At 45.4% G+C, this 27,400-nt stretch overlaps 1 protein-coding gene across 1 annotated transcript in view; it reads right to left on the bottom strand.

The window, feature by feature from the left end:
* Positions 1-22,133, bottom strand: part of LOC126095070 (5-phosphohydroxy-L-lysine phospho-lyase-like) — a 142,874-nt gene extending 120,741 nt beyond the window's left edge. The window contains exon 1 of the mRNA XM_049909756.1: positions 21,979-22,133. Within this exon, the coding sequence (XP_049765713.1) occupies positions 21,979-22,070 (92 nt within the window). The 5' untranslated portion in view covers positions 22,071-22,133. The remainder of the gene's footprint in view (positions 1-21,978) is intronic.
* Between the last annotated feature and the right edge of the window lie 5,267 nt (positions 22,134-27,400).

Below are 27,400 nucleotides of genomic sequence, written 5' to 3'. Positions count from 1 at the left end.
AAGTCCCATAGTGCTCAGAGCCATCTGAACCATTTGTCCAGCGCATGAGCAATATTCAATAATCATTTGAACGACAGTTCTGTAAGCTGCTTCTTTTATGAGTCCCTTACATGTCTCTAAGATTGCCGCAATGAATCTCAGTCCGACACCTGCTTTTTCTACAACTAGTGTTAAGTGGTCATGCTGCTACGAATTTTACGGTTGCTGCTACGTATTTTACGGTTTTTGTCGTTTCTATTGATTTACCACCGATAGTGTAATCGAACAACTGTGGATCTCTCCGTCTATATAAGTTACAGTTATTTAGTTCAGGGTCAGCTGCAGATCTCGGACGATTCTGCAAGCCAAGGCGAGCACCCGGTGTATTCTTAGCTCCCTGAAAGATCAGCACACGGATAAAAGAGCAAGCGCAATAGATGTGGATGCTGATGACGCCGATCTGCCAGATGTAAACAAGACTCTGACCTGATGAAAGGAATGGCCACCACGCTTGACACAAGTATGGCTTGCGGATGACGAGATTAAAGGCAACAATAGCACAGGACTTGCTTAACATCACAATAGCGGCGGAAGTAAAGCTAAAGAAGCACAATCATAAAGCATGGCTCAGGGAAGCAAATAATGGGAATAGAATGGCAAATGCTAAGAGAACTTTCTTTAAGGAAAGCGCTCATTGGTGTCACATAATAATATGGGAATGAGGTAGAAGTCCTTGGAACGCTACGTCTGGGATACAGAGTTGCATGGAAGACTACCATGGACAGCAGGAAACTGAACTGGGAGCATTTGAAATGAATATGAATATATGAAGATGGTACTTGTTCTTCTGGACATGTCCGAAAGAACAGGTACCATTTTCACATACGAGGGTCACTCCAAAAGAAATGCACACTGTTTTTGTAAAAATACAGTTTTCATTCTGCATGAGTGAAAGTTTTACAGTGTGTAGATACATCCTTCACGCTTGTTTTCAAACGTAGTTCAACCTGTTCTCGTGAGTGGCGCCGTCACAGCATGTCTTCAAGATGGCTGCTACACTTAACGTTCGTCAGAAGCGACGTGCTGTCATAGAATTCCTGTGCTGTGAAAACGAGACAGTGGGAAACATCCACAAGAGGTTGAAAAAGGTGTATGGAGATGCTGCTGTCGATCGCAGTACAGTTAGTCGGTGGGCAAGCAGGTTACGTGATGAAAGCGGGCACGGCAATATTGAGGATTGTACTCGCAGCGGCAGGCCTCGTACTGCACACACTCCAGACAATGTGCAGAGAGTTAACGAATTGGTGACTGCTGGCAGACGCATCACAGTGAACGAATTGTAGCGCTACGTTTGGAAAGGAGGAGGAAGTGTTTGCAGAGTACTGAAAGTGTCGGCGTTATAAAAGGTTTGTGCCAGGTGGGTTCCCAATATGTTGACAGTGGCTCACAAAGAAACAAGAAAAACGGTATGCAGCGAACTTTTGGAACAGTACGAGAATGGTGGAGATGAATTTCTTGGAAGAATTGTGACAGGTGATGAAACATGGCTCCATCATTTTTCACCAGAGACGAAGAGTCCGTCAATGGGAGTGGCATCATGCAAATTCACCCAAGAAAAAAAATTCAAAACCACACCTTCTGCTTGAAAAGTTATGGCTACGGTGTTTTTCGATTCCGAAGGACTTTTGCTTGTGGACATCATGCCAAGTGGAACCACTATAAATTCTGATACATATGTGACGACACTGAAGAAACTTCAAGCTCGACTTAGTCGTGTTCGATCACACCGGTAAAAGCAGGATGTTTTGCTGTTGCACGACAATGCACGGCCACATGTCAGTCAAAAAAAACGTGGAAGTGATCACAAAACTCGGATAGACAACACTGAAAGACCCGCCTTACAGTCCTGACCTGGCTCCATGTGACTATCATCTCTTTGGGAAACTGAAAGACTCTCTTCGTGGAACAAGGTTTGAAGATGATGACTCCCTTGTGCACGCTGCCAAACAGTGGCTCCAACAGGTTGGTCCAGAATTTTACCGTGCGGGTATACAGGCGCTGGTTCCAAGATGGCGTAAGGCAGTTGAGAGGGATGGGAATTATGTGGAGAAATGAAAATATTGTTGCTAAAGGATGTATCTACACACTGTAAAACTTTCAGACATGTAGAATAAAAGATGGATTTAAAAAAAAAATAGTGTATATTTCTTTTGGAGTGACCCTGGTAGATAAGGCTTACCGGCCGATGATCTTCTTTAGTGCGGATGCATTCACGTTGCTCAAACTCTTACGGTAACCGGTAGATTGAATGCCGCGAGTAATGAGTATAGTGGGCAGGGGCACTACAAATATAGTGTGTGGACAGTAAGTTGGAAATGTGGGTCTCACGGGGGAGCGTGCCAGAGATAAGACCCTGCAGTTGCACTATCCTCTATGCTGTCGATGGCTGAGTTGGATAGAGCGCCTGCCATATGAGTAGGAGATCCCAGGTTCGAGTCCTACGCGGGGCACACATTTTCACCTGTCCCCGCTGATATTTATCAACGCCTGTAAGAAGCTAATGGTCTGGATTTCATTTGAAACTTGGTGCTATCGAAGAATTTTAAAAATTAAGTATTTAGGTAAAGTATGAAACAAAGAAGTACTAAAAAGAATGTGCGAATACAAGGAAAGGAGTCTGTAGAAGACACATGCCTGAAGATGGGGTAGGTTGGTGGAACATCTGCCACGGCATCGAGGAACAGATAAGGTTGCGCTGGAAGGAGCATTGGGTCGGAGGGGCTGGTTCAAATGGTTCTGAGCTCTATGGGACTTAACTTCTGAAGTCATCAGTCCCCTAGAACTTAGAACTACTTAAACCTAACTAACCCAAGGATATCACACACATCCATGCCCGAGGCAGGATTCGAACCTGAGACCGTAGCGGTCGCGCGGTTCCAGACTGAAGCGCCTAGAACCGCTCGGTCACAGAGGCCGGCGAGGGGGTCCATGGGATGCCTCCTTTTGCCCGACGTACTTGTAGCAGCTCGACGTTGCGTGGACTCAACAGGTAGTTGGAAGTCCCCTGCCGGAATACTGCTCAACGTCGCCTCTATAGACGTCCAAAACTGCGAAACTGTTACCGTTGCAGAATTTTGTGAACGTTGCTTTTGATCATCTAGCTTACATTCATCACGTCCGAAAAAGACACATTTTTAACTGTTAATTACGATTTCAGCATGTGGAAAATTACGGACCCAATGATTATGCATCACCGCATTTTAGCGGGTACAGGTGCTTGAATTTACGCCCGCGACGACTAGAATGGCTAAGTTCACTACTAAATAACCCGGAAATGTCGCAACGTATCGAATTTGTTATCAATTATTTTTCAGCACAACCTCCCACGCAACACCCTTACAAGCTTTTCAGGCCGTTTCTGATCAGCCTGTGTACCCTACGCGGCGTGGTAACAACACTAAACACGAACTAGGCTAATGCCTCTGGTCGTCGTTCTACGTGTCACAGAGAACTGCAACTCCAACGTATAGAACCCAGTACGTTGTCCTCGACGGTGAGTGTTCAGCGGAGGTGAGGGTATCATCTGGAGTGCCCCAGGGAAGTGTCGTAGGTCCGCTGTTGTTTTCTATCTACATAAATGATCTTTTGGATAGGGTGGATAGCAATGTGCGACTGTTTGCTGATGATGCTGTGGTGTACGGGAAGGTGTCGTCGTTGAGTGACTGTAGGAGGATACAAGATGACTTGGACAGCACTTGTGATTGGTGTAAAGAATGGCAGCTAACTCTAAATATAGATAAATGTAAATGAATGCAGATGAACAGGAAAAAGAATCCTGTAATGTTTGAATATTCCATTAGTAGTGTAGCGCTTGACATAGTCACGTCGATTAAATATTTGGGCGTAACATTGCAGAGCGATATGAAGTGGGACAAGCATGTAACGGCAGTTGTGGGGAAGGCGGATAGTCGTCTTCGGTTCACTGGTAGAATTTTGGGAAGATGTGGTTCATCTGTAAAGGAGACCGCTTATAAAACACTAATACGACCTATTCTTGACTACTGCTCGAGAGTTTGGGATCCCTATCAGGTCGGACTGAAGAAGGACATAGAAGCAATTCAGAGGCGGGCTGCTAGATTTGTTACTGGTAGGTTTGACCATCACGCGAGTGTTACGGAAATGCTTCAGGAACTCGGGTGGGAGTCTCTGGAGGAAAGGAGGCGTTCTTTTCGCGAATCGCTCCTGAGGAAATTTAGAGAACCAGCATTTGAGGCTGACTGAAGCACAATTTTACTGCCGCCAACTTACATTTCGCGGAAAGACCACAAAGATAAGATAAGAGAGATTAGGGCTCGTACAGAGGCGTATAGGCAGTCATTTTTCCCTCGTTCTGTTTGGGAGTGGAACAGGGAGAGAAGATGCTAGTTGTGGTACGAGGTACCCTCCGCCACGCACCGTATGGTGGATTGCGGAGTACGTATGTAGATGTAGATATACGAAGTCACACTGACGTCCGACCGTCTTCTGGGTGCTTCACTTTTTGTATTTCATTTTTTTAATCACGAAGTGCACGTAAGCTATATCTTCTCTGACGGGAACTTCAGTCTCGGTTTCTTCTAACAGGTGTTTTAAAAGTTTCGCGTCTCTCCTCAAGGCTACGTAAACAGTCCAAGGGCCACCTCAGCCAGAGGCAGGTGCTGTTTTGCTGGTTGCAATTAGGGGAACAATGCACAATTTGAACTGCGCTGATAGCGAAGCGAGGTTTTTCTGGCTCTGTGAGATAAAAGTGAACAGCTAGGCTGATATAAGCCACGCTTTGAGCCGCAAACCTGTACGCTGCGCAACGCCGCGTCACCTCCACTTGCAGCGCTAACGACCCGGCGGACAAAGGACTCTGAGGAGCTAATAACTCTGTCTCCGTGTGCAGTCTTTACGTAACCTAAGCTGGTCCCTTATCGCTTCTTACGTGCTTACCAATGCATGTAATCCATTGTTTATCGGGACATAATTCGCACACTCACCGAAGGGCGTGGCGATAACGTACAGCAGAAATGCTTTTAACAACAAGCCACAAATAAGTACGTCAGCGACAGTGACAAAGTACCCTGAAGACCTTAGGCTGTTACCAACTGCACTGATAATTTCTCTCTTACGCAACAGCTATACGAAAAGAAAGGAGCGTCCGCAGCTCGTGGTTGTGCGGTTGCGTTCTCGCTTCCCACGCCCGGGTTCCCGGGTTCGATTCCCGGCGGGGTTAGGGATTTTCTCTGCCTCGTGATGACTGGGTGTTGTGTGCTGTCCTTAGGTTAGTTAGGTTTAAGTAGTTCTAAGTTCTAGGGGACTGATGACCATAGATGTTAAGTCCCATAGTGCTCGGAGCCATTTTTTTTTTTTTTTTAAAGAAAGGAGCCGGATGCAGCTGTTCACCCTATATTGCTACACAGCAATCAATCGCCGCAGCTCATTCCGCTTGTACTGCCATTTGTATGCAACACAAGAAAATTATGACAAACCTTGTTGTCTCGTATTTTTTATACCACTTAAATCAAGATTTCGTTGAGTGTATCCGAACGCCCTTGGTCGACAGCGAGCTGTAAACTGCAATGATGTGCCACTGCAGCATAACATAGCTGGATGGAACTTGGAGTATACATAGAAAGAACTGCTACATTATAGGACAGAAGGTAACAAAGAAATAGACACTGAGACGAACAGAAATGGCACTTTTATTCGAAGCCATTAATTACACCGCGATTCATGATGGTCCGCTGGACATCCATCACAAGAGGTGGGATATGGTTCTTAATAGGGTGTGCGATCACCAGAGGAAGCAATTCATGTTCAAAAATTGGTTGAAATGGCTATAGCACTACGGCACTTAACATCTGAGGTCATTAGTCCCCTAGACCTTAGAACTGCTTAAACCTAACTAACCTAAGGACATCACATACATCCATGCCCGAGGCAGGATTCGAACCTGCGACCGTAGCAATCGCGCGGTTCCGGACTGAAGCGCCTAGAGCCGCTCGGCCACCGCGGCCGGCGCAATTCATGTTCTGCAATCTGCGCCCAAGCTGGCCACGAGGCTGGTAGTGATTTCGTGTGGTAGGGCGTTCCATGCGTCCACTAGCGTTGTTGACGACTGGGGTTGGTCGTTGGTGAGTGCGGACGTTCCGCAAGACGTTTCCTCAACGCATCCCACACGCGCTTGATGGGGGGATGGGCAGGCCAGCCCACTCGCCGAATATCCTCTCGTTCCAACAGCTCCTTCACCTGTGCTATTCGATAAGGTCCCGCATTGTCATCTTTAAAAACAAAATCAGGGACGGATGCACCCTTGAAAAGCCGCACGTGAAAAAGTACAGACTCACAATAACGTTGACCAGTAAGTTTTCCGTGTTCAGTGATCAGTGGTTTGATGGTCACCACACCTATGGGCAATTATGCCTCCACACACCATTAACACTTGGACCACCAAAACGACCATATTCGACAATGTTTCTAGGTGTGTTGCGTGTTTCCAGCTCTCAACATGCTAGGGTATGTCCAGCATTCGCGAACATGTAGATGCAGATTTAGATTATCGTTTTTGTGGTCCAGATGGTGTGATGTGAGGAGACAATGTTCCGTGGAGGAAGTGACTTCTCACTCTTTGAACAACGTTGTTGTGACTCTGTACTCCTTGCCCAAAAGCGTTTTTTATGGAGTGCATTTGACTCTGACTTCATTTTTGCGGATAACAATGCGCAACCGCATCGAACGAAATTGTGTATGTGGGGACTTAAAGGTGATTTGCAGAGTATTCATGTAGCCGGAGATATATATGAACAGCGTGAGGAGCTCATGGAACGAGGGGTATTCGGCGAATGGACTGAACTGCCCATTTCCCCAACTTAAATCTCATCAAGCACGCTAGAATCCGTGGGGGAGGGGGGGGGGGACGTATTGCGGAACGTCCAAATGCACTGACAACTATGCAGCAGTTGTCAACCGCACTGGTGGACGAATGGAACCCCTTAGGCCGGTATTACACTATCAAATTTCTTCGTCAAAGATTTGATCAAAGATGTGATCAAATATTCCGTCAAATATATTTGACAAAGATCTTTGACGTAGCTCTAGAAGGGGTATTACACTGTCATCATATTTTTCGTCAAAGTTCAAGATGGCTGACAACAACAACTTCTCATTAACCGCAGCAGTTGCATGTACCACAATTGCACTGTGCACACATGCGGAAGAGAAGCGGAGGAAAAAAAGGAAACATACCTGGGTGAAGCCGTGGGTTTTACGACGACACGATAAAACATTCAACAAAACTTGTACATGAGTTTATAGTGGAGGACGTCAAGTCGTACATCAATTACTTAAGAATGAATGAGCATACATTTCTGCATGTGCTCAGTGAAGTGTATCCTCATATCACAAAGCACAATATTCACTTAAGAACTGCTACATCTGCAGAAGACAGGCTCACTGCAACGCTCCGATTCCTTGCTACAGGAGAGGGTTAGGTTAGGTCAGGTCTCCACACTTCGTGATCTATTTTTGTACTCAGCGTGCCTCACGTTGTAAAGCGCCTCATCAGCTTCATACATCTCTATTAATTTTGTAGTTGTCGGCACATACCAATTGTATTTACCGGCAATTTTTATAAAAACACTACAGACGACAGAACGCTGCAGCGATGCTAGCGCTCCATGTGGTAACATGTCACAATGCAGTGAACAGAAGACAAGCGACGTCTTTGATCAAATCTACAGCGAGGCCCTAGATTTGATCAAATATTGGACGCCATTTGACAAAGTTCCCTATTACACCATCAAATATCTTTGACAAAGATATTTGACAAAGAAATTTGATAGTGTAATACCGGCCTTACCAAATTTGGGCCAGTTAGAAGCACGTTGCAGGGCGTGCATAGCCGTGCTTGGTGATCACACACCCTATTAACAACCACGTCCCGACTTTTATAACGCGCAAGGGATCATCATAAATCGGTGTCACTTCAGTGTAATTAATATCTTTGAATTAAAGTGTCTTGTCTCATTGCTCATTTATATCAGTTATCTTCTGTAATAGACAGTATCAGTTCTTTCTACGTACGGTCCAACTTTCATCGAGCTATGTTACTTGGCAGTGACTTTAGTTCTTAAGTTTTCCACACCATTGCATGTGAGGTCCTTGTTCATCCTCTTGAAGATACACTTGGTACGCTCCAGAAATCAAAAATCAATCGCAGTGCCGTCATGCGGGCATCCTAGCCATAAAACTAGAGGCGATGGTAAACAGGAAAAGGTGTGAAATGGGTTTCTGGCCGTATTAGTTTCCCAGCCTCCCAAGTCGGTTGCTTTAGGGGAAGGATGTCGGCCCACAAGGTCAGCGTGACAGCAATGTGGGCTGCCTAACTCCAAGGCGACTACCTGCTCGTATTCCACCCGAAAAACGCGTTTTCCTGTTTAACGGACAACATTAGCGCTTACCACACAGGTGACAGCTGTAATTGCTTGTTTCCTGCAGTTTCCTAACATGTCCCATATACCACTGTTTATAAAGCCGTAGGCAATTTCAGGGTGCAAATCCCTGTTCAATGCATAGTTTCGCCGTGTTGTGTGCTGACGTGAGCTGTGAAACTTCGCCTGTATAACAGTTACCGTCACTTTATAGCAGACGGTTTCCATTTTACCGATGAGTAACACGTTTCATGTCGCCTTTTGCGGCACGTAGCTCTCCCAAAAGTTGCCTTTGAAACCTGTGTTGTAGTTTGCGTGGAACAAAAACATAGCGACAGAATTTGAGCGACTGTAGAGGGCGACATAAGGACATAAATAATGGAGGATAGGAAGCAATGTCTGGTATCGTCGTCGAACGGCGCTACAAAGCGCCCAAATTACAAGGGAAAACGCAAGCCCACTTACTGTGTGTGACAGCGGGGTTGTCTGCTACCTCTATAAAGTTAGCTTCCTTTTTCGTGGCAGGGGTGGCGTTTGCCACCTCTATAATGTTAGCTTCCCTTTCGTCTCCATTCGCGAGCGCTGCATGGGAAGAACACCTGCCGGTAACCCCCCCCCCACCCCCTTCGAGCTTATTTTTAAAGTTACATGGTTGTTTTAAAGATACTGTAGGAAAACAGACTTAGTTTACATCTATAAAAGGTTCTCTCTCAATGCATAGTTTGGAAGTAAACCACGCCAAATATTGGGGAAGGTTAGCTAGTGATGGACAGTGGAATATATCTTGATGCTGTCTTCTCGAGGTGTGATTTCTGTGAGGTAAGATCAGTTTTGAAGCCTATCGATCAAATTCTTTGCCTGTCGATAAAAACAGACGAAGCGAGTGCATTTAGAGAGGCGGTCGCTTTAATACTGCACAATGGCAACTCTTCTTTTCCTTGAAAAATCTCGTCGGATAATTGTGGATTGCCGGCCGCTGTGGCCGAGCGGTTTTAGGCGCTTCAGTCTGGAACCGCCCGATCGCTACGGTCGCAGGCTCGAATCCTGCCTCGGGTATGGATGTGTGTGATGTCCTTAGGTTAGTTATGTTTGAGTAGTACTAAGTTCTAGGGGGCTGATGACATCAGATGTTAAGTCCCATAGTGCTGAAAAGCCATTTGAACCATTTTTTAATGAGCGGATTAGTTTCTCCTCGCTACGAGTCAGTTAACAGGATAAATTTGCTCTCCTGCGCATGGGCTACATCTATGAAAAATTTTTTGTAGACAGGTGTTGTAAATCTCCTAAATTTTGCTGAAGTAATAACGACATTACTGTATTCTGTCGGGTACTCATTCACTGTTTTTTGTATCCTCGGTACAAAAATTTTCCTTTGCATTCCCTTTTAATGCCTTTTATGAAACTTTTTATAAATACAACATATCGAGTATTATTCCGGTTGATTGTCAGTGGAAGTAAACTAAAAACTGAAAATAAAAATAAGATGCCGCTTGGGACTCGACCCCACGACCCTCGGACTACTGTACTGTGCTCTTTCCGTTGCGCTGCTTGGGAACTACGTTAACATAAATGGTTCATGCCTCGTGAGACCAGCAGCAAAATGCTATTTTTTCTAAACGCATGTCCATCTGGAGCTGTCTCTCCTGTCAACTTTATTTACGACCAAACCGTGAATATACCATAAATTTGGACCTAATCGGTGATGACAAGTAGGCGCGGTCCCTTTGTCAGTATATGTTCTAGTTAAAGAGTCCTTAAGAGATGTAGTTGGTCATGACGCAGATTTAGAACACTATTGCAAATTGCGGAAGTTTGATTTGGATCCAGCTTTTACTTCTGTTTCAGCAACGACAGGGGGTGATACTCATAACGGTGTGAATGCTTCGATGAGTTACGCGTGTTGCAGCAAACTTCCTCTCAGTCGTCTTCTGTTACACCAGCGGCTAAAAACGGAAGGCCAGCTACAGGGGTCTTCACAATGCGACGAGCAACCTACGTCCTGAAAACCCTGTAAGTAGGCTGCTTATGTTTTCTTTATGTAAGTAGGCTGTTTAGGTTCTTGTCTTTTACTGCTCAGACTTTGAAAAAAAAAAAACACTGAAATTTTACTGTGATGAACAATCTGGACTGTCTTTATGGACTGTGAGAAAATTTTAGCTTTTGACCAACATTGTATAAATAAGTGTGTACATTTGATATCTTTGTTATTGTAATTATGAAAAATTTTATCAAATCATTATTGGCCACTGCCCAAAAATATTTTGTAAAATTTTTTGTGGGGAGCATGGGGGCTATGTAAGTAGGCTGCTTATGTTTTCTTTATGTAAATAGGCTGTTTAGGTTCTTATATTGGTAACGCCGCCGCCATGTAGCGCTCTCTGTACGAAAATCACTGGCTGTGCTGTGTGCAGTCTGTGGCTAGTTTTGCATTGTTGTCTGCCATTGTAGTGTTGGGCAGCGGCAGCTGGATGTGAACAGCGCGTAGCGTTGCGCAGTTAGAGGTGAGCCGCCAGCAGTGGTGGATGTGTGGAAGGAAATGGCGGAGTTTTGAAATTACATATATTATGACTTTTGATGATATTAAGGTAAATACAGTGTTTGTTCTCTATTAAAATCTGTCATTTGCTAACTATCCCTATCAGTAGTTAGTGCCTTCCGTAGTTTGAATCTTTTATTTAGCTGGCAGTAGTGGCGCTCGCTGCATTGCAGTAGTTCGAGTAACGAAGATTTTTGTGAGGTAAGTGATTTGTGAAAGGTACAGGTTAATGTTAATCAGGGCCATTCCTTTGTACGGATTTCTGAAAGTCAGATTGCGTTGCGCTAAAAATATTGTGTGTCAGTTTAAGCACAGTCGTGTATAAATTGTTCAAAGGGGACGTTTCAACCCTATTAACGTTACTGTTTTACTGAGCGCAGTTCTCTATAGAATGTGGATGGTTAAGAACTTGCGGGCTTCGCTGTTAGTGCAGTAGTCTCATCGCGACCACATACGACTCGGTTACTTCGTTGTTTCAATTGGTCGCCAGTTAACTTCAGTACCGTACCGTCGATCAACTGGTTTCCATTCCTGCTTTGTTACGTGGCTCAGTGTGTTTCTGATGAGAGGGAATTCCCACGCGGCAGTCTTTGGGTCGCGCACCCATAAGCGACGATACTTTGTGCGCAGAGAGCGTCAGAGTAATCCTTGAAATGTTCCCACGGAGGCCTTCGCAAATCGCCTTGAGCCAATTGGCGCTTATCAGGACCATGTAACGTATGTTTAATATCTCCGGACGCGTCACAAGCCGATCAATTGCCTCATAAAGCACTCGTTAATTGCGAAACATGCCCGGTCACTGAACGAAGTTTGAACTGAAGAAAATAAATCTTATCGCGAGATAAAGTGAATATCACGCGTCGACCCTAATACGTGCGATCGCCGGATAAGTTATTGAGTGTTTAGAGACTTAACAAGGAGGAAAACTGCGAGGTCTTGATAAAACGGCGTACACGGCCCTTTGCCTATCTGTTACGATGCAGGGTGTGCAGGATCACAACACTACCCACCAGTCTGCTACCTGCCATTTGGAACAACGCTAGAGGCCCAACAGTACTCACCAATCTGCTGCTTGCCTTAAGGGAAAAACACTAGAGATCTAATTGTACTCTGTTTGCTGGACAGGGCCTGCGCGTCTGTCTGACAGCATGCAACCACGCAGCTACCCACAAAAATGTAGAGGCGCCTCAGCCGCCGCAGAGCCAGGCACGCAAGATGCAAAGGGTCCCGCACACAGCCCTGAAAGTGTGGCGCTGTGGAGCAAACAGGGAACCACGCTATTCCACAGTGCACAATAAGATATAAAGGAGACTGGAAAGAGTTTATGAAGGCTTCTCCTAAGGCTGTGCGTTGCTAAACACATTGCTCTTACAGTTATGGTGTTTGTGTTGTGGTCTTCAGTCCTGAGACTGGTTTGATGCAGCTCTCCATGCTACTCTATCCTGTGCAAGTTTCTTCATCTCCCAGTACCTACTGCAGCCTACATCCTTCTGAATCTGCTTAGTGTATTCATCTCTACGATTTTTACCCTCCACGCTGCCCTCCAGTACCAAATTGGTGATCCCTTGATGCCTCAGAACATGTCCTACCAACCAATCCCATCTTCTACTCAAGTTGTGCCACAAACTATTCTTCTCCCCAATTCTATTCAATACTTCCTCCTAAGTTATGTGATCTACCCATCTAAGCTTCAGCATTCTTCTGTAGCACCACATTTCGAAAGCTTCTATTCTCTTCTTCTCTAAACTATTTATCGTCCATGTTTCACTTCCATAAATGGCTACACTCCATACAAATACCTGCAGAAACGACTTCCTGACACTTAAATCTATACTCGATGTTAACAAATTTCTCTTCTTCAGAAACGCTTTCCTTGCCATTGCCAGTCTACATTTTATATCCTCCCTACTTCGACCATCATCAGTTACTTTGCTCCCCAAATAGCAAAACTCCTTTACTACTTTAAGTGTCTCATTTCCTAATCTAATTCCCTCAACATCACCCGACTTAATTCGACTACATTCCATTATCCTCGTTTTGCTTTTGTTGATGTTCATCTTATACCCTCCTTTCAACATACTGTCCATTCCGTTCAACTGCTCTTCCAAGTCCTTTGCAGTCTCTGACAGAATTACAATGTCATCGGCGGACCTCAAAGTTTTTATTTCTTCCCCATGGATTTTAATACCTACTCCGAACTTTTCTTTTGTTTCCTTTACTCCTTGCTTAATATACAGATTGAATAGCATCGGGGAGAGGCTACAACCCTGTCTCACTCCCTTCCCAACGACTGTTTCCCTTTCATGTCCCTCACTCTTATAATTGCCATCTGGTTTTTGTACAAATTGTAAATAGCCTTTCGCTCCATGTATTTTACCCCTGCCACCTTCACAATTTGAAAGAGATTATTCCAGTCAACATTGTCAAAAGCTTTCTCTAAGTCTACAAATGCTAGAAACGTAGGTTTGCCTTTCCTTAATCTAGCTTCTAAGATAAGCCGTAGGGTCAGTATTGCCTCACGTGTTCCACCTTTTCTACGGAATCCAAACTGATCTTCCCCGAGGCCAGCTTCTACCAGTTTTTTTATTCGTCTGTAAAGAATTCGCGTTAGTATTTTGCAGCTGTGACCTATTAAACTGATGGTTCGGTAATTTTCACATCTGTCAACACCTGCTTTCTTTGGGATTGGAATTACTACATTCTTCTTGAAGTCTGAGGGAATTTCGCCTGCCTCATACATCTTGTTCACCAGATGGTAGAGTTTTGTCAGGACTGGCTCTCCCAAGGCTGTCAGTAGTTCTAATGGAATGTTGTCTACTCCCGGGGCCTTGTTTCGACTCAGGTCTTTCAGTGCTCTGTCGAACTCTTCACGCAGTATCATATCTCCCATTTCATCTTCATCTACCTCCTCTTCCATTTCCATAATATTGTCCTCAAGAACATCGCCTCTGTATAGATCCCCTATATACTCCTTCCACCTTTCTGCTTTCCCTTCTTTGCTTAGAACTGGGTTTCCATCTGAGCTCTTGATATTCATACAAGTGGTTCTCTTTTCTCCAAAGGTCTCTTTAATTTTCCTGTGGGCAGTATCTATCTTACTCCTAATGAGATAAGCCTCTACATCCTTACATTTATCCTCTAGCCATCCCTGCTTAGCCATTTTGCACTTCCTGTCGATCTCATTTTTGAGACTTTTGTATTCCTTTTTGCCTGCTTCATTTACTGCATTTTTATATTTTCTCCTTTCATCAATTAAATTCAATATTTCTTCTGTTACCCAAGGATTTATACTAGCCCTCGTCTTTTTACCTACTTGATCCTCTGCTGCGTTCACTACTTCTTGCCTCAAAGCTACCCATTCTTCTTCTACTGTATTTCTTTCCCCCATTCCTGCCATTTGTTCCCCTACGCTCTCCCTGAAACTCTGTACAACCTTTGGTTTAGTCAGTTTATCCAGGTCCCATCTCCTTAAATTCCCACGTTTTTGCAGTTTCTTCAGTTTTAATCTACAGTTCATAACCAATAGATTGTGGTCAGAGTCCACATCTGCCCCTGGAAATGTCTTACGCGACTGCGAAATTAATGACACCTCCAAACTTTCACTTGTTACAGTTTTGTAGGCTACTAGTGTGTTAGTATTTTCATATGCTTGTGTCCTTTTTTTTAGCGTTGTTGACCGTCTATCTGTCCATGTCTTAAGACCGTTGTCAGGAACGGGTAGAAGTACGAAGTTGAAATTTGTGTCAAAAAATAATGTCCAAGGTCCCTTGGCGGTGCAAAAAAAATTAAGCTTCTAAGCCAGTAAAATCAAAAGATACTGCCACTTATGTCACATTTTTGATACTCTCAAACCCACTCATCAAAACCTGTTGATGAACTATCTACGAGGCGTGTTTTTTTTTTAAGTAAGTACCGTTTTGAAACGAAAAAAAGTCGTGCTAAGATATCTCAATCATTTTATTTTTACATGAAAGCCTGTACCTTAATCTCCTTTTACATAATTTCCATCAATATTGAGGCACTTGTCATAACGTTATACCAGTTTTTGAATACGCTCCTCATAGAAGTCTGCCGCCCGACTTGTTAACCACTGCATCACCACTGTTTTGACTTCGTCATCGTCTTGAAGACGCTGACCGCCCAGGTGTTTCTTCAAGTGCAGGAACAGATGGTAGTCACTGGGCACAAGATCGGAGCTGTACGGAGGATGATCTAGAGTTTCCCATCGAAAAGATGTGATGAGATCTTTGGCCTGATTCGCCACATGCGGACGGGCATTGTCTTGCAACAAAACGATGCCCTTGCTCAACTTCCATGGACTGTTGCTTTGATTCTGGTATGACCTAGGCGACCCATGTTTCATCGCCCGTAACAATTTGGCTTAAGAAATCATCACCGTCGTTGTGGTACCGCTCAAGGAAAGGCAATGCACTGGCTAAACGTTTGGTTTTGTGCACATCCGTCAACATTTTCGGTACCCAACGCGCGCACAATTTTCGGTAATTTAAGTGCTCGGTCACAATGCCTTACAAAACACTACGAGAAACATTGTGAAAGTCATCCCGCAAGGAGGAAATCGTAAAGCGTCTGTTTTGTCTCACCTTATTGTCCACTTCCTGCACCAAACTTTCATTAACGACCGAAGGACGCCCACTCCGTTGTTCATCATGCACATTTGTGCGGCCATCTTTAAATGCTCTCACCCACTTTCTTACCATTCCATCACTCATAATGTTTTCTCCGTAAACTGCACAGATCTCACGATGAATATCGATGGCTTTTAGGCCTTTAGCACTAAGAAATCTTATAGCAGCCCGTACTTCACAGTCGGTGGGACTTACGATTATCGGAGGAATCTTAAACTCTCAGTACACAACGTAAACAAGGAAGAATGAGACTGTAATGACGCCAGTGCGTAGATTAATGTACAGGCTTTGATATAAAAGTAAAATTATTGAGATATCTTAGTATCCCTTCTTTTAATTTCAAAACGGTACTTACTTAAAAAAACACGCCTCGTATATAGGCCTCCATAATGAAGTTTGTACAGAACCCTTGGAGCGCGAGTTCTATTCACACTTGTCCGGTTATTTTACATTTGTCACATTTTTCTGTAGTTTTTTGCAATATGCTAAATAAATAAATAACCTTTCTGACGTCGTGCTGAACGATTCAGTCGTTCACCTCGAGTCTCGCTGCTTTTCTTCGTAAGATGAGAAGAGATTCTGCTGCACTATCTTGATAGTGTCCCCTGATGATGTTACAAGCTAAATGAGACGGGCAGATTTTACCGGTTTGAGATCAGATAACCTGGTCCAGAAACGAATGAATCGACACTTGAAAGCGGAAGTGATATCATGTTAGCTTTAACTTAGACTGCTGATGATGCTGAAAACCCATTTATGTGTATTTTTGTGAGAATATTTTTTATCTTCACAGCTCGCACAAGGTACTACACTCAAACAGTTGATCAAAGTGTCGTGCCGCAGCTTCTATGCGTGCCTGAAATCGCCGCACAGGGTACTGCCGTGACTGTTCAGGGAACCCGGCGTTGTTGGAGTAACAGCAGTGTCGCAGACAGCCAAAGTTCGTGCCAGGAGATCCTCTCAAGTTTCAACAGGTGTCACGCATACACGACTTCTCATAAGGAAGGAAAGCAAGTGAATGAGCTGCTTGCGAAACAGGACCTCCTCTCTGTCCAGCTTTCAGAGAAGATTTGACGCAAGTGTTCACGAACGGGATGTGCGACGTGAACGGAGGTCCACCAGGTTGAAGTCACCAAACGTGAAAAAGATGGAATGGGATATCGAGCTTGTTACTGCTGCCGCTTTCCACAGCTAGAGTATACATACTCGTTTCAAATCTAAACGCCCTTTCCTTGCTGAAATACTAATAATTAACGTTTAGCTTCCAGATTCGTGTATCCACTGAAAATGCCTTTAACAAAATAGTTAAAGCTAAAAGTGCTTGCATACTAAACATTACTATTGCAGCAACAAATGTGAGACCTTCCGTCGATTTGGGGATAATGTCTCCCAGAAACACACTGTCGGCTGCTGCAGTTACGCAGAGATCGACGAAGAAGCAGGTACGAACCAGATAATCAATCAGCGGCAATGGCCGCCCACAAGTCCACAGCAAATCTGTGTTGGTGGCTCCTCACAGCTATAATCTGGGAATTCCCTGAGGGACATTGCTAGCGAGGTGGCTGAGGTAGTGGTAAGCCACTAGATCAGGGGCGGGCAGGAATTCTGCACGTGTGCGGTGCACATGCACGTGTGCAGTTAACAGGTGTTCTGCGTGCACACAGGGGCAAGCTGGCCACCCGCTTCTCAAACCTCCCCACCATACCGTCTCACCGCTTCTTCCCCTGTAATGCGTTTTGTTTCCTGGCCTGCTTTATTAAATGAAGCAATAAGGTTAGTAGGAGTGTTTGAAAGTAATCATGGTTTGAAAGAGTACCTATTACCTACGATGCGTTTTGTTTAATTATCACAGGCGGAGTTTACAATACGTTTAATGTCTGGAACAAAATTTCTACATACAGACAAACGCAAACAGTTACGTAAATTTTCATTACTGATGTTTGCTCTTAACCGGGACTTATTAATTTTCATAACAGAAAAAAATCTCTCACAAAAGTATGTCGAGCCCAACATTGACTATCTTCATGACTTCACGATAGAGACGAGGAAACTCATGCTGTGGAAACTCGCGATAAAGATCTATTACGCGTGTTGCCAAAAGGAACTTGTCTCGGAGACGAGAATTACACTGTAGATCTATTAATTCCATTTGCAAACTGAGATGAATATCATCTACAGAAACCAGATTCTCTCGAGAACTATTCAAAACCTTGGGATAAGTAAGATATATTCCCAAATCGCTTGAGAAATTCCTCTTTTATTGCACTAAGAACGGCAACATACTGAAATTTATTATAATGGCGTTCAATATTAAACTTCCGCTCACCAGCGAGAATACTGTCACATATTATACATTTCCAATTTTCACGTTTTTCCACAGAGAACAAATGATTCTCCCATTCCTTTTTAAAAGATAGAAAATCTCCAATTCTCCGTTTCCTTGATTCACCCTGCATTTTCCGGTTATTGAAATACAACGTTCACTACGTAGTGGTCGCTTCGCTTCAACGTCCGCAGCTTAGCCTGGCACTACACTGCCGCAACCTGCAGGCTGTCGGCACTGTCCCGTTCGACGGTTGCACGCGAGCAGCACACGTGCAGCGCTGTGCGCTCATGAGCCGCGTGCAGCGTTTGCCCGCCCCTGCACTAGATCCTTAATTAGGACAGCGGTTCCACTCGCTATTCAGATTTATGTTTCCCATGATTCTCATCAGTCTCTTAAGGCCACTTCCCATTTCCTTCCCCAACCTGAACCTGTACTCATGCTCTAATGACCTCGTCACCGACACGACATTAAACCCCAGTCCTCCTTTCTTTCTTTTCAACAGCCCATACATCGCTGTTGCAACGGGCAAGCGTCCCGTCTCTGGTGGAAGACACTTTGCCCGGAGAAGAGCATGGGCGCTGGTCAGTGACGAATCAGATCCAACACACAGCGATGCAGTAACCATTGGCTCACCACGACACGAGGACCAAAGTCAGCAGGAGACTGAGGTCACACTTTCTGTGGGCGTTAGTGGATACCTGATGTTCTCGCATTGCTTTCCACTCACTAGTGAGCATGACCTCCGCTTTACGTGTAAGTAATCGAGTGTAGATGCAAGTCTCTCATTCTCACAAAGTTCCCCCTAGTCGGGAACGGGTGCACGTAGCTGCCCTTCTCGCGCACTGTAATGTGTTACCAATTGCCGTGATCCCATTAACTGTCGGATCAGCTTGGAAACATGGTGCGTGTCGGATATCCCCTACATTAGGAAAGTCCACTGCACCTGACGGGATACCAATTCGATTCTACACAGAGTACGCGAAAGAACTTGCCCCCCTTCTAACAGCCGTGTACCGCAAGTCTCTAGAGGAACGGAAGGTTCCAGATGATTGGAAAAGAGCACAGGTAGTCCCAGTCTTCAAGAAGGGTCGTCGAGCAGATGCGCAAAACTATAGACCTATATCTCTGCCGTCGATCTGTTGTAGAATTTTAGAACATGTTTTTGGTCGAGTATCATGTCGTTTTTGGAAACTCAGAATCTACTATGTAGGAATCAACATGGATTCCGGAAACAGCGATCGTGTGAGACCCAACTCGCTCTATTTGTTCATGAGACCCAGAAAATATTAGATACAGGCTCCCAGGTAGATGCTATTTTTCTTGACTTCCGGAAGGCGTTCGATACAGTTCCGCACTGTCGCCTGATAAACAAAGTAAGAGCCTACGGAATATCAGACCAGCTGTGTGGCTGGATTGAAGAGTTTTTAGCAAACAGAACACAGCATGTTGTTATCAACGGAGAGACGTCTACAGACGTTAAAGTAACCTCTGGCGTGCCACAGGGGAGTGGTATGGGACCATTGCTTTTCACAATATATATAAATGACCTAGTAGATAGTGTCGGAAGTTCCATGCGGCTTTTCGCGGAAGATGCTGTAGTATACAGAGAAGTGGCAGCATTAGAAAATTGTAGCGAAATGCAGGAAGATCTGCAGCGGATAGGCACTTGGTGCAGGGAGTGGCAACTGACCCTTAACATAGACAAATGTAATGTATTGCGAATACATAGAAAGAAGGATCCTTTATTGTATGATTATATGATAGCAGAACAAACACTGGTAGCAGTTACTTCTGTAAAATATCTGGGAGTATGCGTGCGGAACGATTTGAAGTGGAATGATCATATAAAATTAATTGTTGGTAAGGCGGGTACCAGGTTGAGATTCATTGGGAGAGTCCTTAGAAAATGTTGTCCATCAACAAAGGAGGTGGCTTACAAAACACTCGTTCGACCTATACTTGAGTATTGCGCATCAGTGTGGGATCTGTACCAGATCGGGTTGACGGAGGAGATAGAGAAGATCCAAAGAAGAGCGGCGCGTTTCGTCACAGGGTTATTTGGTAACCGTGATAGCGTCACGGAGATGTTTAGCAAACTCAAGTGGCAGACTCTGCAAGAGAGGCGCTCTGCATCGCGGTGTAGCTTGCTCGCCAGGTTTCGAGAGGGTGCGTTTCTGGATGAGGTATCGAATATATTGCTTCCCCCTACTTATACCTCCAGAGGAGATCACGAATGTAAAATTAGAGAGTTTAGAGCGCGCACAGAGGCTTTCAGACAGTCGTTCTTCCCGCGAACCATACGCGACTGGAACAGGAAAGGGAGGTAATGACAGTGGCACGTAAAGTGCCCTCCGCAACACACCGTTGGGTGGCTTGCGGAGTATAAATGTAAATGTAACTGTAGATGTAGTCCTTGGCTCGATGCACATTGTTAGTTTCTCTGCAGTTCCCATTCGTTCACCTGTACGAGGAAATTGTCTCTGCTAATTCTGTAGCCGGGTATTAAGCACATTCTGTATAGGTGATCGACTGTACATCCTGTGCACAGAGACTGCTACATTACGTGTCCTTACATCGACACTGACCATGTTGCTGTACACGAGACGCCACCTGCAGTGTTTTTGTCGTTTCCTGTCTCCACCTTTCGTAATGCATGCGTATCTGCTGATCATGTTTGTCTGTGAAAGTACCAAATAAATCTATTACATCGCACAAGAACCGATTGGTAGGTTCTCGAAAAGCACTGGCAGATTTATCCTACATCATGTCCGACTTTGAAACTTTTGCTCTGCCAATTCTGGCCTTATGCACAAGCCAGGAAGTTCGTGTCCTCACCACCGAGAAAACGATACATTTATTAATAAATTCCAACCAACTGAGGGCATCCCCTACTACGAAAATACCTGATGATTCGAATAGGCTACGAAGCTAATTGGAAAGCTGGTATTGACACTGCCTCAAAGTAGTTTAGTCTTCGTTTCTAGAATGTTCGCCGGCTAGGGCAGAATAAAAAATTTAAGCACCTAATCATGCTAGATTTACAGACTTTTGCCTAATAAATACAACGAAATTACAGTCCAAAGATGTAATGTAGTAAAATTTGAAATTTTAGCTTGAAAATGTGACTTCGCACCAGATGGTAACATAATAAACAACAAACTTACTTGACTGAAGATGAAATCCGTGAAAATGGGATCTAACTAGCAAACGGAGCTATTGCTATTTTGCCGAAAACTGACATAAATGCGTCTGACATAGATGCGACAAGCTCATAGCGGCTGGAAGTGATTTAGTTGGTTGGTTGTTTGGGGAAGGAGACCAGACAGCGTGGTCATCGGTCTCATCGAAGTAGGGAAGGATGGGGAAGGAAGTCGGCCGCGCCCTTTCAGAGGAACCATCCCGGCATTTGCCTGGAGTGATTTAGGGAAATCACGAAGTGATTTAGTACTATCAAAAACTGCACCCTATACACGACGCCGCTGATGTCAAAATTTCGGCGAAAGATATTTGGGTGTAGGACTTTTTTTTACCAAGGTGAACTTACTCGTGGTATTCTTATGTTGCACTCCGAGCAAGTTAGCACAAAGGTTAAGCTACATAATACGCTTACATTTGTGCATGTGTATGGAAGCAGATAAAGACTGCGACTCCTTATGAACTTTATGCACAACACACATTTTTGCTTCAGACGCTTTTTAACACAACCGTAATATTTGTAGTATGGTGGATGCGTTTTAGTAGTAGCCTGTCATTATTAGGTATCCATGTGGTGATTACACATAATTTTAAAAAACAACGTCGAGCAACGACCAAAACACCACCTTCAAGTCACCTAAATAAATGTTCGTGACAGTTTCCGGTTGTTCCACGACAGTTTGAAGCCGCGCAGCACTATCTGCAGAGAATAGTGATGGCAAATCATCTTGCCCGATTATATTTGCCGCAAGTGCAACACCTTTGTGTGAATGTTGGATTGCTCGCGTGCGCGATTAGACATTATAATGTACGGTATAGTACGGGCAGCCTGCTGGTGCTCACCCCACGTGCCGCTTGCGTAGCCGGATGGTCTCCTCCTTGGGTATCTGCTCGAGCGGGTCCATCTGGCCCGCACGCTGATTGCTGTCGGTCATTGTCGCCCCACGTGACGATGCGCGCTGCTTGGAGTCTGCCTGCCTTCTGCGCCGCTCGCGCTCGCCGCTGCTGCTCTAGTGCGGTTGCGCGCGCACCTCCGCCTACCCCCACCACCGCGGTGAGCGGCCCCCTCCACCATCTGGCGCGGCTGGACTGGGCCAACGGCCGTGTCCGCGAGAAGGTCAGAGCCGTGGGCGCCGGCCAGGTGCACCTCTGAATCCAGCAGGGCCCTGAGGCCATACGTCACAGGCTCACACCGTGTCCTGCAGCCAGTAGCGTGAGCAAGTCAGCTGGGACTGGTTCGTTACTGTAGCGAAGACATACCGACTGCCAATGCACCTATTACGGTGCTTTAACCCTTCTGCTATCTTGGATCTAGTATACAGGGTGTTACAAAAAGGTACGGCCAAACTTTCAGGAAACACTCCTCACGGAAAAGATGTTATGTGGACATGTATCCGCAAACGCTTAATTTCCATGTTAGAGCTCATTTTAGTTTCGTCAGTATGTACTGTACTTCCTCGATTCACCGCCAGTTGGCCCAATTGAAGTAAGGTAATGTTGACTTCGGTGCTTGTGTTGACATGCGACTCATTGCTCTACAGTAGCACATCAGTACGTAGCATCAACAGGTTCGTGTTCATCACGAACGTGGTTTTGCAGTCAGTGCAACGTTTACAAATGCGGAGTTGGCAGATGCCCATTTGATGTATTGGTTAGCACGGGGCAATAGCCGTGGCGCGGTACGTTTGTATCGAGACAGATTTCCAGAACGAAGGTGTCCCGACAGGAAGACGTTCGAAGCAATTGATCGGCGTCTTAGCCGAGCACGGACCATTCCAGCCTATGACTCGCGACTGGGGAAGACCTAGAACGACGAGGACACCTGCAATGGACGAGGCAATTCTTCGTGCAGTTGACGCTAACCCTAATGTCAGCGTCAGAGAAGTCGCTGCTGTACAAGGTAACGTTGACCACGTCACTATATGGAGAGTGCTACGGGAGAACCAGTTGTTTCCGTACCATGTACAGCGTGTGCAGGCACTATCAGCAGCTGATTGGCCTCCACGGGTACACTTCTGCGAATGGTTCATCCAACAATGTGTCAATCCTCATTTCAGTGCAAATGTTCTCTTTACGGATGAGGCTTCATTCCAACGTGATCAAACTGTAAATTTTCACAATCAACATGTGTGGGCTGACGAGAATCGGCACGCAGTTGTGCAATCACGTCATCAACACAGATTTTCTGTGAACGTTTCGGCAGGCAATGTTGGTGATGTCTTGACTGGGCCTCATGTTCTTCCACCTACGCTCAATGCAGCACGTTATCATGATTTCATACTAGATAATCTACCTGTGCTGTTAGAACATGTGCCTTTACAAGTACGACACAACACGTGGTTCATGCACGATCGAGCTCCTGCACATTTCAGTCGAAGTGTTCGTACGCTTCTCAACAACGGATTCGGTGACCGATGGATTGGTAGAGGCGGACCAATTCCGTGGCCTCCACGCTCTGCTGACCTCAACCCTCTTGACTTTCATTTATGAGGGCATTTGAAAGCTCTTGTCTACGCAACCCCGGCACCAAATGTAGAGACTCTTCGTGCTTGTATTGTGGACGGCTGTGATACAATACGCCATTCTCCAGGCTTGCATCAGCGCATCAGGGATTCCATGCGACGGAGGGTGGATGCATGTATCTACATCTACATCCATACTCCGCAAGCCACCTGACAGTCTGTGGCGGAGTACCTCTATCGGTTCTCCCTTCTATTCCAGTCTCGTATTGTTCGTGGAAAGAAGGATTGTCGGTATGCCTCTGTGTGGGCTCTAATCTCTCTGATTTTATCCTCATGGTCTCTTCGCGAGATATACGTAGGAGGGAGCAATATTCTGCTTGACTCCTCGGTAAAGGTATGTTCTCGAAACTTCGACAAAAGCCCGTACCGAGTGTCTCTCCTGCAGAGTCTTCCACTGGCGTTTATCTATCATCACCGTAACGCTTTCGCGATTACTAAATGATCCTGTAACGCAGCGCGCTGCTCTCCGTTGGATCTTCTCCATCTCTTCTGTCAACCCTATCTGGTACGGGTCCCACACTGTTGAGCAGTATTCAAGCAGTGGGCGAACAAGCGTACTGTAACCTACTTCCTTTGTTTTCGGATTGCATTTCCTTAGGATTCTTCCAATGAATCTCAGTTTGACATCTGCTTTATAGACGATCAACTTTATATGATCATTCCATTTTAAATCACTCCTAATGCGTACTCCCAGATAATTTATGGAATTAACTGCTTCCAGTTGCTGACCTGCTATTTTGTAGCTAAATGATAAGGGATCTATCTTTCTGTGTATTCGCAGCACATTACACTTGTCTACATTGAGATTCAATTGCCATTCCCTGCACCATGCGTCTATTCGTAGCAGATCCTCCTGCATTTCAGTACAATTTTCCATTGTTACAACCTCTCGATACACCACGCATCATCTGCAAAAAGCCTCAGTGAACTTCCGATGTCATCCACAAGGTCATTTATGTATACTGTGAATAGCAACGGTCCTAAGACACTCCCCTGCGGCACACCTGAAACCACTCTTACTTCGGAAGACTTCTCTGCTGCGTTCTGTTATCTAGGAACTCTTCAATCCAATCACACAATTGGTCTGATAGTCCATATGCTCTTACTTTGTTCATTAAACGACTGTGGGGAACTGTATCGAACGCCTTGCGGAAGTCAAGAAACACGACATCTACCTGTGAACCCGTGTCTATGGCTCTCTGTGTCTCGTGGACGAATAGCGCGAGCTGGGTTTCACACGACCGTCTTTTTCGAAACCCATGCTCATTCCTACAGAGTAGATTTCTAGTCTCCAGAAAAGTCATTACACTCGAACATAAAACGTGTTCCAAAATTCTACAACTGATCGACGTTAGAGATATAGGTCTATAGTTCTGCACATCTGTTCCACGTCCCTTCTTGAAAACTGGGATGACCTGTGCCCTTTTCCAATCCTTTGGAACGCTACGCTCTTCTAGAGACCTACGATACACCGCTGCAAGAAGAGGGGCAAGTTCCTTCGCGTTCTCTGTGTAAAATCGAACTGGTATCCCATCAGGTCCAGCGGCCTTTCCTATTTTGAGCGATTTTAATTGTTTCTCTATCCCTCTGTCGTCTATTTCGATATCTACCTTTTTGTCATCTGTGCCACAATCTAGAGAAGGAACTACAGTGCAGTCTTCCTCTGTGAAACAGCTTTGGAAAAATGCATTTAGTATTTCGGCCTTTAGTCTGTCATCCTCTGTTTCAGTACCATTTTGGTCACAGAGTGTCTGGACATTTTGTTTTGAGCCACCTACCACTTTGACATAAGACCAAAATTTCTTAGGATTTTCTGCCAAGTCAGTACATAGAACTTTACTTTCGAATTCATTGAACGCCTCTCGCATAGCCCTCCTCACACTACATTTCGCTACGCGTAATTTTTGTTTGTCTGCAAGGCTTTGGCTATGTTTATGTTTGCTGTGAAGTTCCCTTTGCTTCCGCAGCAGTTTCCTAACTCGGTTGTCGTACCACGGTGGCTCTTTTCCATCTCTTACGATCTTGCTTGGCACATACTCATCTAACGCATATTGTACGATGGTTTTGAACTTTGTCCACTGATCCTCAACACTATCTGTACTTGAGACAAAACTTTTGTGTTGAGCCGTCAGGTACTCTGTAATCTGCCTTTTGTCACTTTTGCTAAACTGAAAAATCTTCCTACCTTTTCTGATATTTCTATTTACGGCTGAAATCATCGATGCAGTAACCGCTTTATGATCGCTGATTCCCTGTTCTGCGTTAACTTTTTCAAATAGTTCGGGTCTGTTTGTCACCAGAAGGTCTAATATGTTATCGCCACGAGTCGGTTCTCTGTTTAACTGCTCAAGGTAGTTTTCAGATAAAGCACTTAAAAAAAATTTCACTGGATTCTTTGTCCCTGCCACCCGTTATGGACGTTTGAGTCTCCCAGTCTATATCCGGCAAATTAAAATCTCCACCCAGAACTATAACATGGTGGGGAAATCTACTCGAAATATTTTCCAAATTATCCTTCAGGTGCTCAGCCACATCAGCTGCTGAGCCAGGGGGCCTATAGAGACATCCAATTACCATGTCTGGGCCTGCTTTAACCGTGACCTTCACCCAAATGATTTCACATTTCGGATCTTCGTCAATTTCCTTCGATACTATTGTACTTCTTATCGCTATAAACACGCCTCCCCCTTCACTGTCCAGCCTGTCTCTGCGGTATACATTCCAATCTGAGTTTAAGATTTCATTACTGTTTACGTCTGGTTTCAGCGAACTTTCTGTCCCTAGTACTATGTGGGCGTTGTGACCGTTTATTAATGAGAACAGTTCTGGGACCTTTCTATAGACGCTCCTGCAGTTTACTATTAGCACATTAATACTGTTATTCCCTGTTGCATTTTGCCTACTCCTACCTTGCTGCGTCTCAGGAGGCGTCTTGTCGGGTCTAGGGAGGGAATTCTCTAACCTAAAAAACCCACATGTGCACTCCACACGTACTCCGCTACCCTCGTAGCCGCTTCCGGCGTGTAGTGCACGCCTGACCTATTCAGGAGGACCCTACATTTCTCCACCCGATAGCGGAGGTCGAGAAATTTGCACCCCAGATCTCCGCAGAATCGTCTGAGCCTCTGGTTTAAGCCTTCCACTCGGCTCCAAACCAGAGGACCGCGATCGGTTCTGGGAACGATACTACAAATAGTTAGCTCTGATTCCACCCCGCGAGCGAGGCTTTCCGCCTTAAACAATTCCACCAACCGCCTGTACGAACTGAGGATGACCTCTGAACCCAGACGGCAGGAGTCATTGGTGCCGACATGAGCAACAATTTGCAGTCGGGTGCACCCAGTGCTCTCTATCGCCGCCGGCAGGGCCTCCTCCACATCTCGGATGAGACCCCCCGGCAAGCAGACAGAGTGAACACTGGCCTTCTTCCGCGACCTTTCCGCTATTTCCCTAAGGGGCTCCATCACCCGCCTAACGTTGGAGCTCCCAATAACTAATAAACCCCTCCCCCCGTGTGCCTGCTCGGACCTTGCTAAAGGAGCGGCCACATGTCCACTCACAGGCAGAGCGGGCGATGCCACACGGCCAGCCTCCACATTGACCCTCAGCCTCGTGCGCCGCGAACGCCGCTGAACCCGCCACTCCCCTCGGGGAGAGGGTGGCCCAACCGCGCCCGGTACCCGCGAAGATGTCTCGACAGCAGGGACCGTGGGTGAAGCATGTAACACCTGGGGTGTACCTTG

Source organism: Schistocerca cancellata, chromosome 1 (genome assembly GCF_023864275.1).
Source record: "Schistocerca cancellata isolate TAMUIC-IGC-003103 chromosome 1, iqSchCanc2.1, whole genome shotgun sequence".
NCBI lineage: Eukaryota > Metazoa > Arthropoda > Insecta > Orthoptera > Acrididae > Schistocerca > Schistocerca cancellata.
Note: the sequence above shows the minus strand (reverse complement) of the source record. Positions and strands in the feature narration are given on the sequence as shown.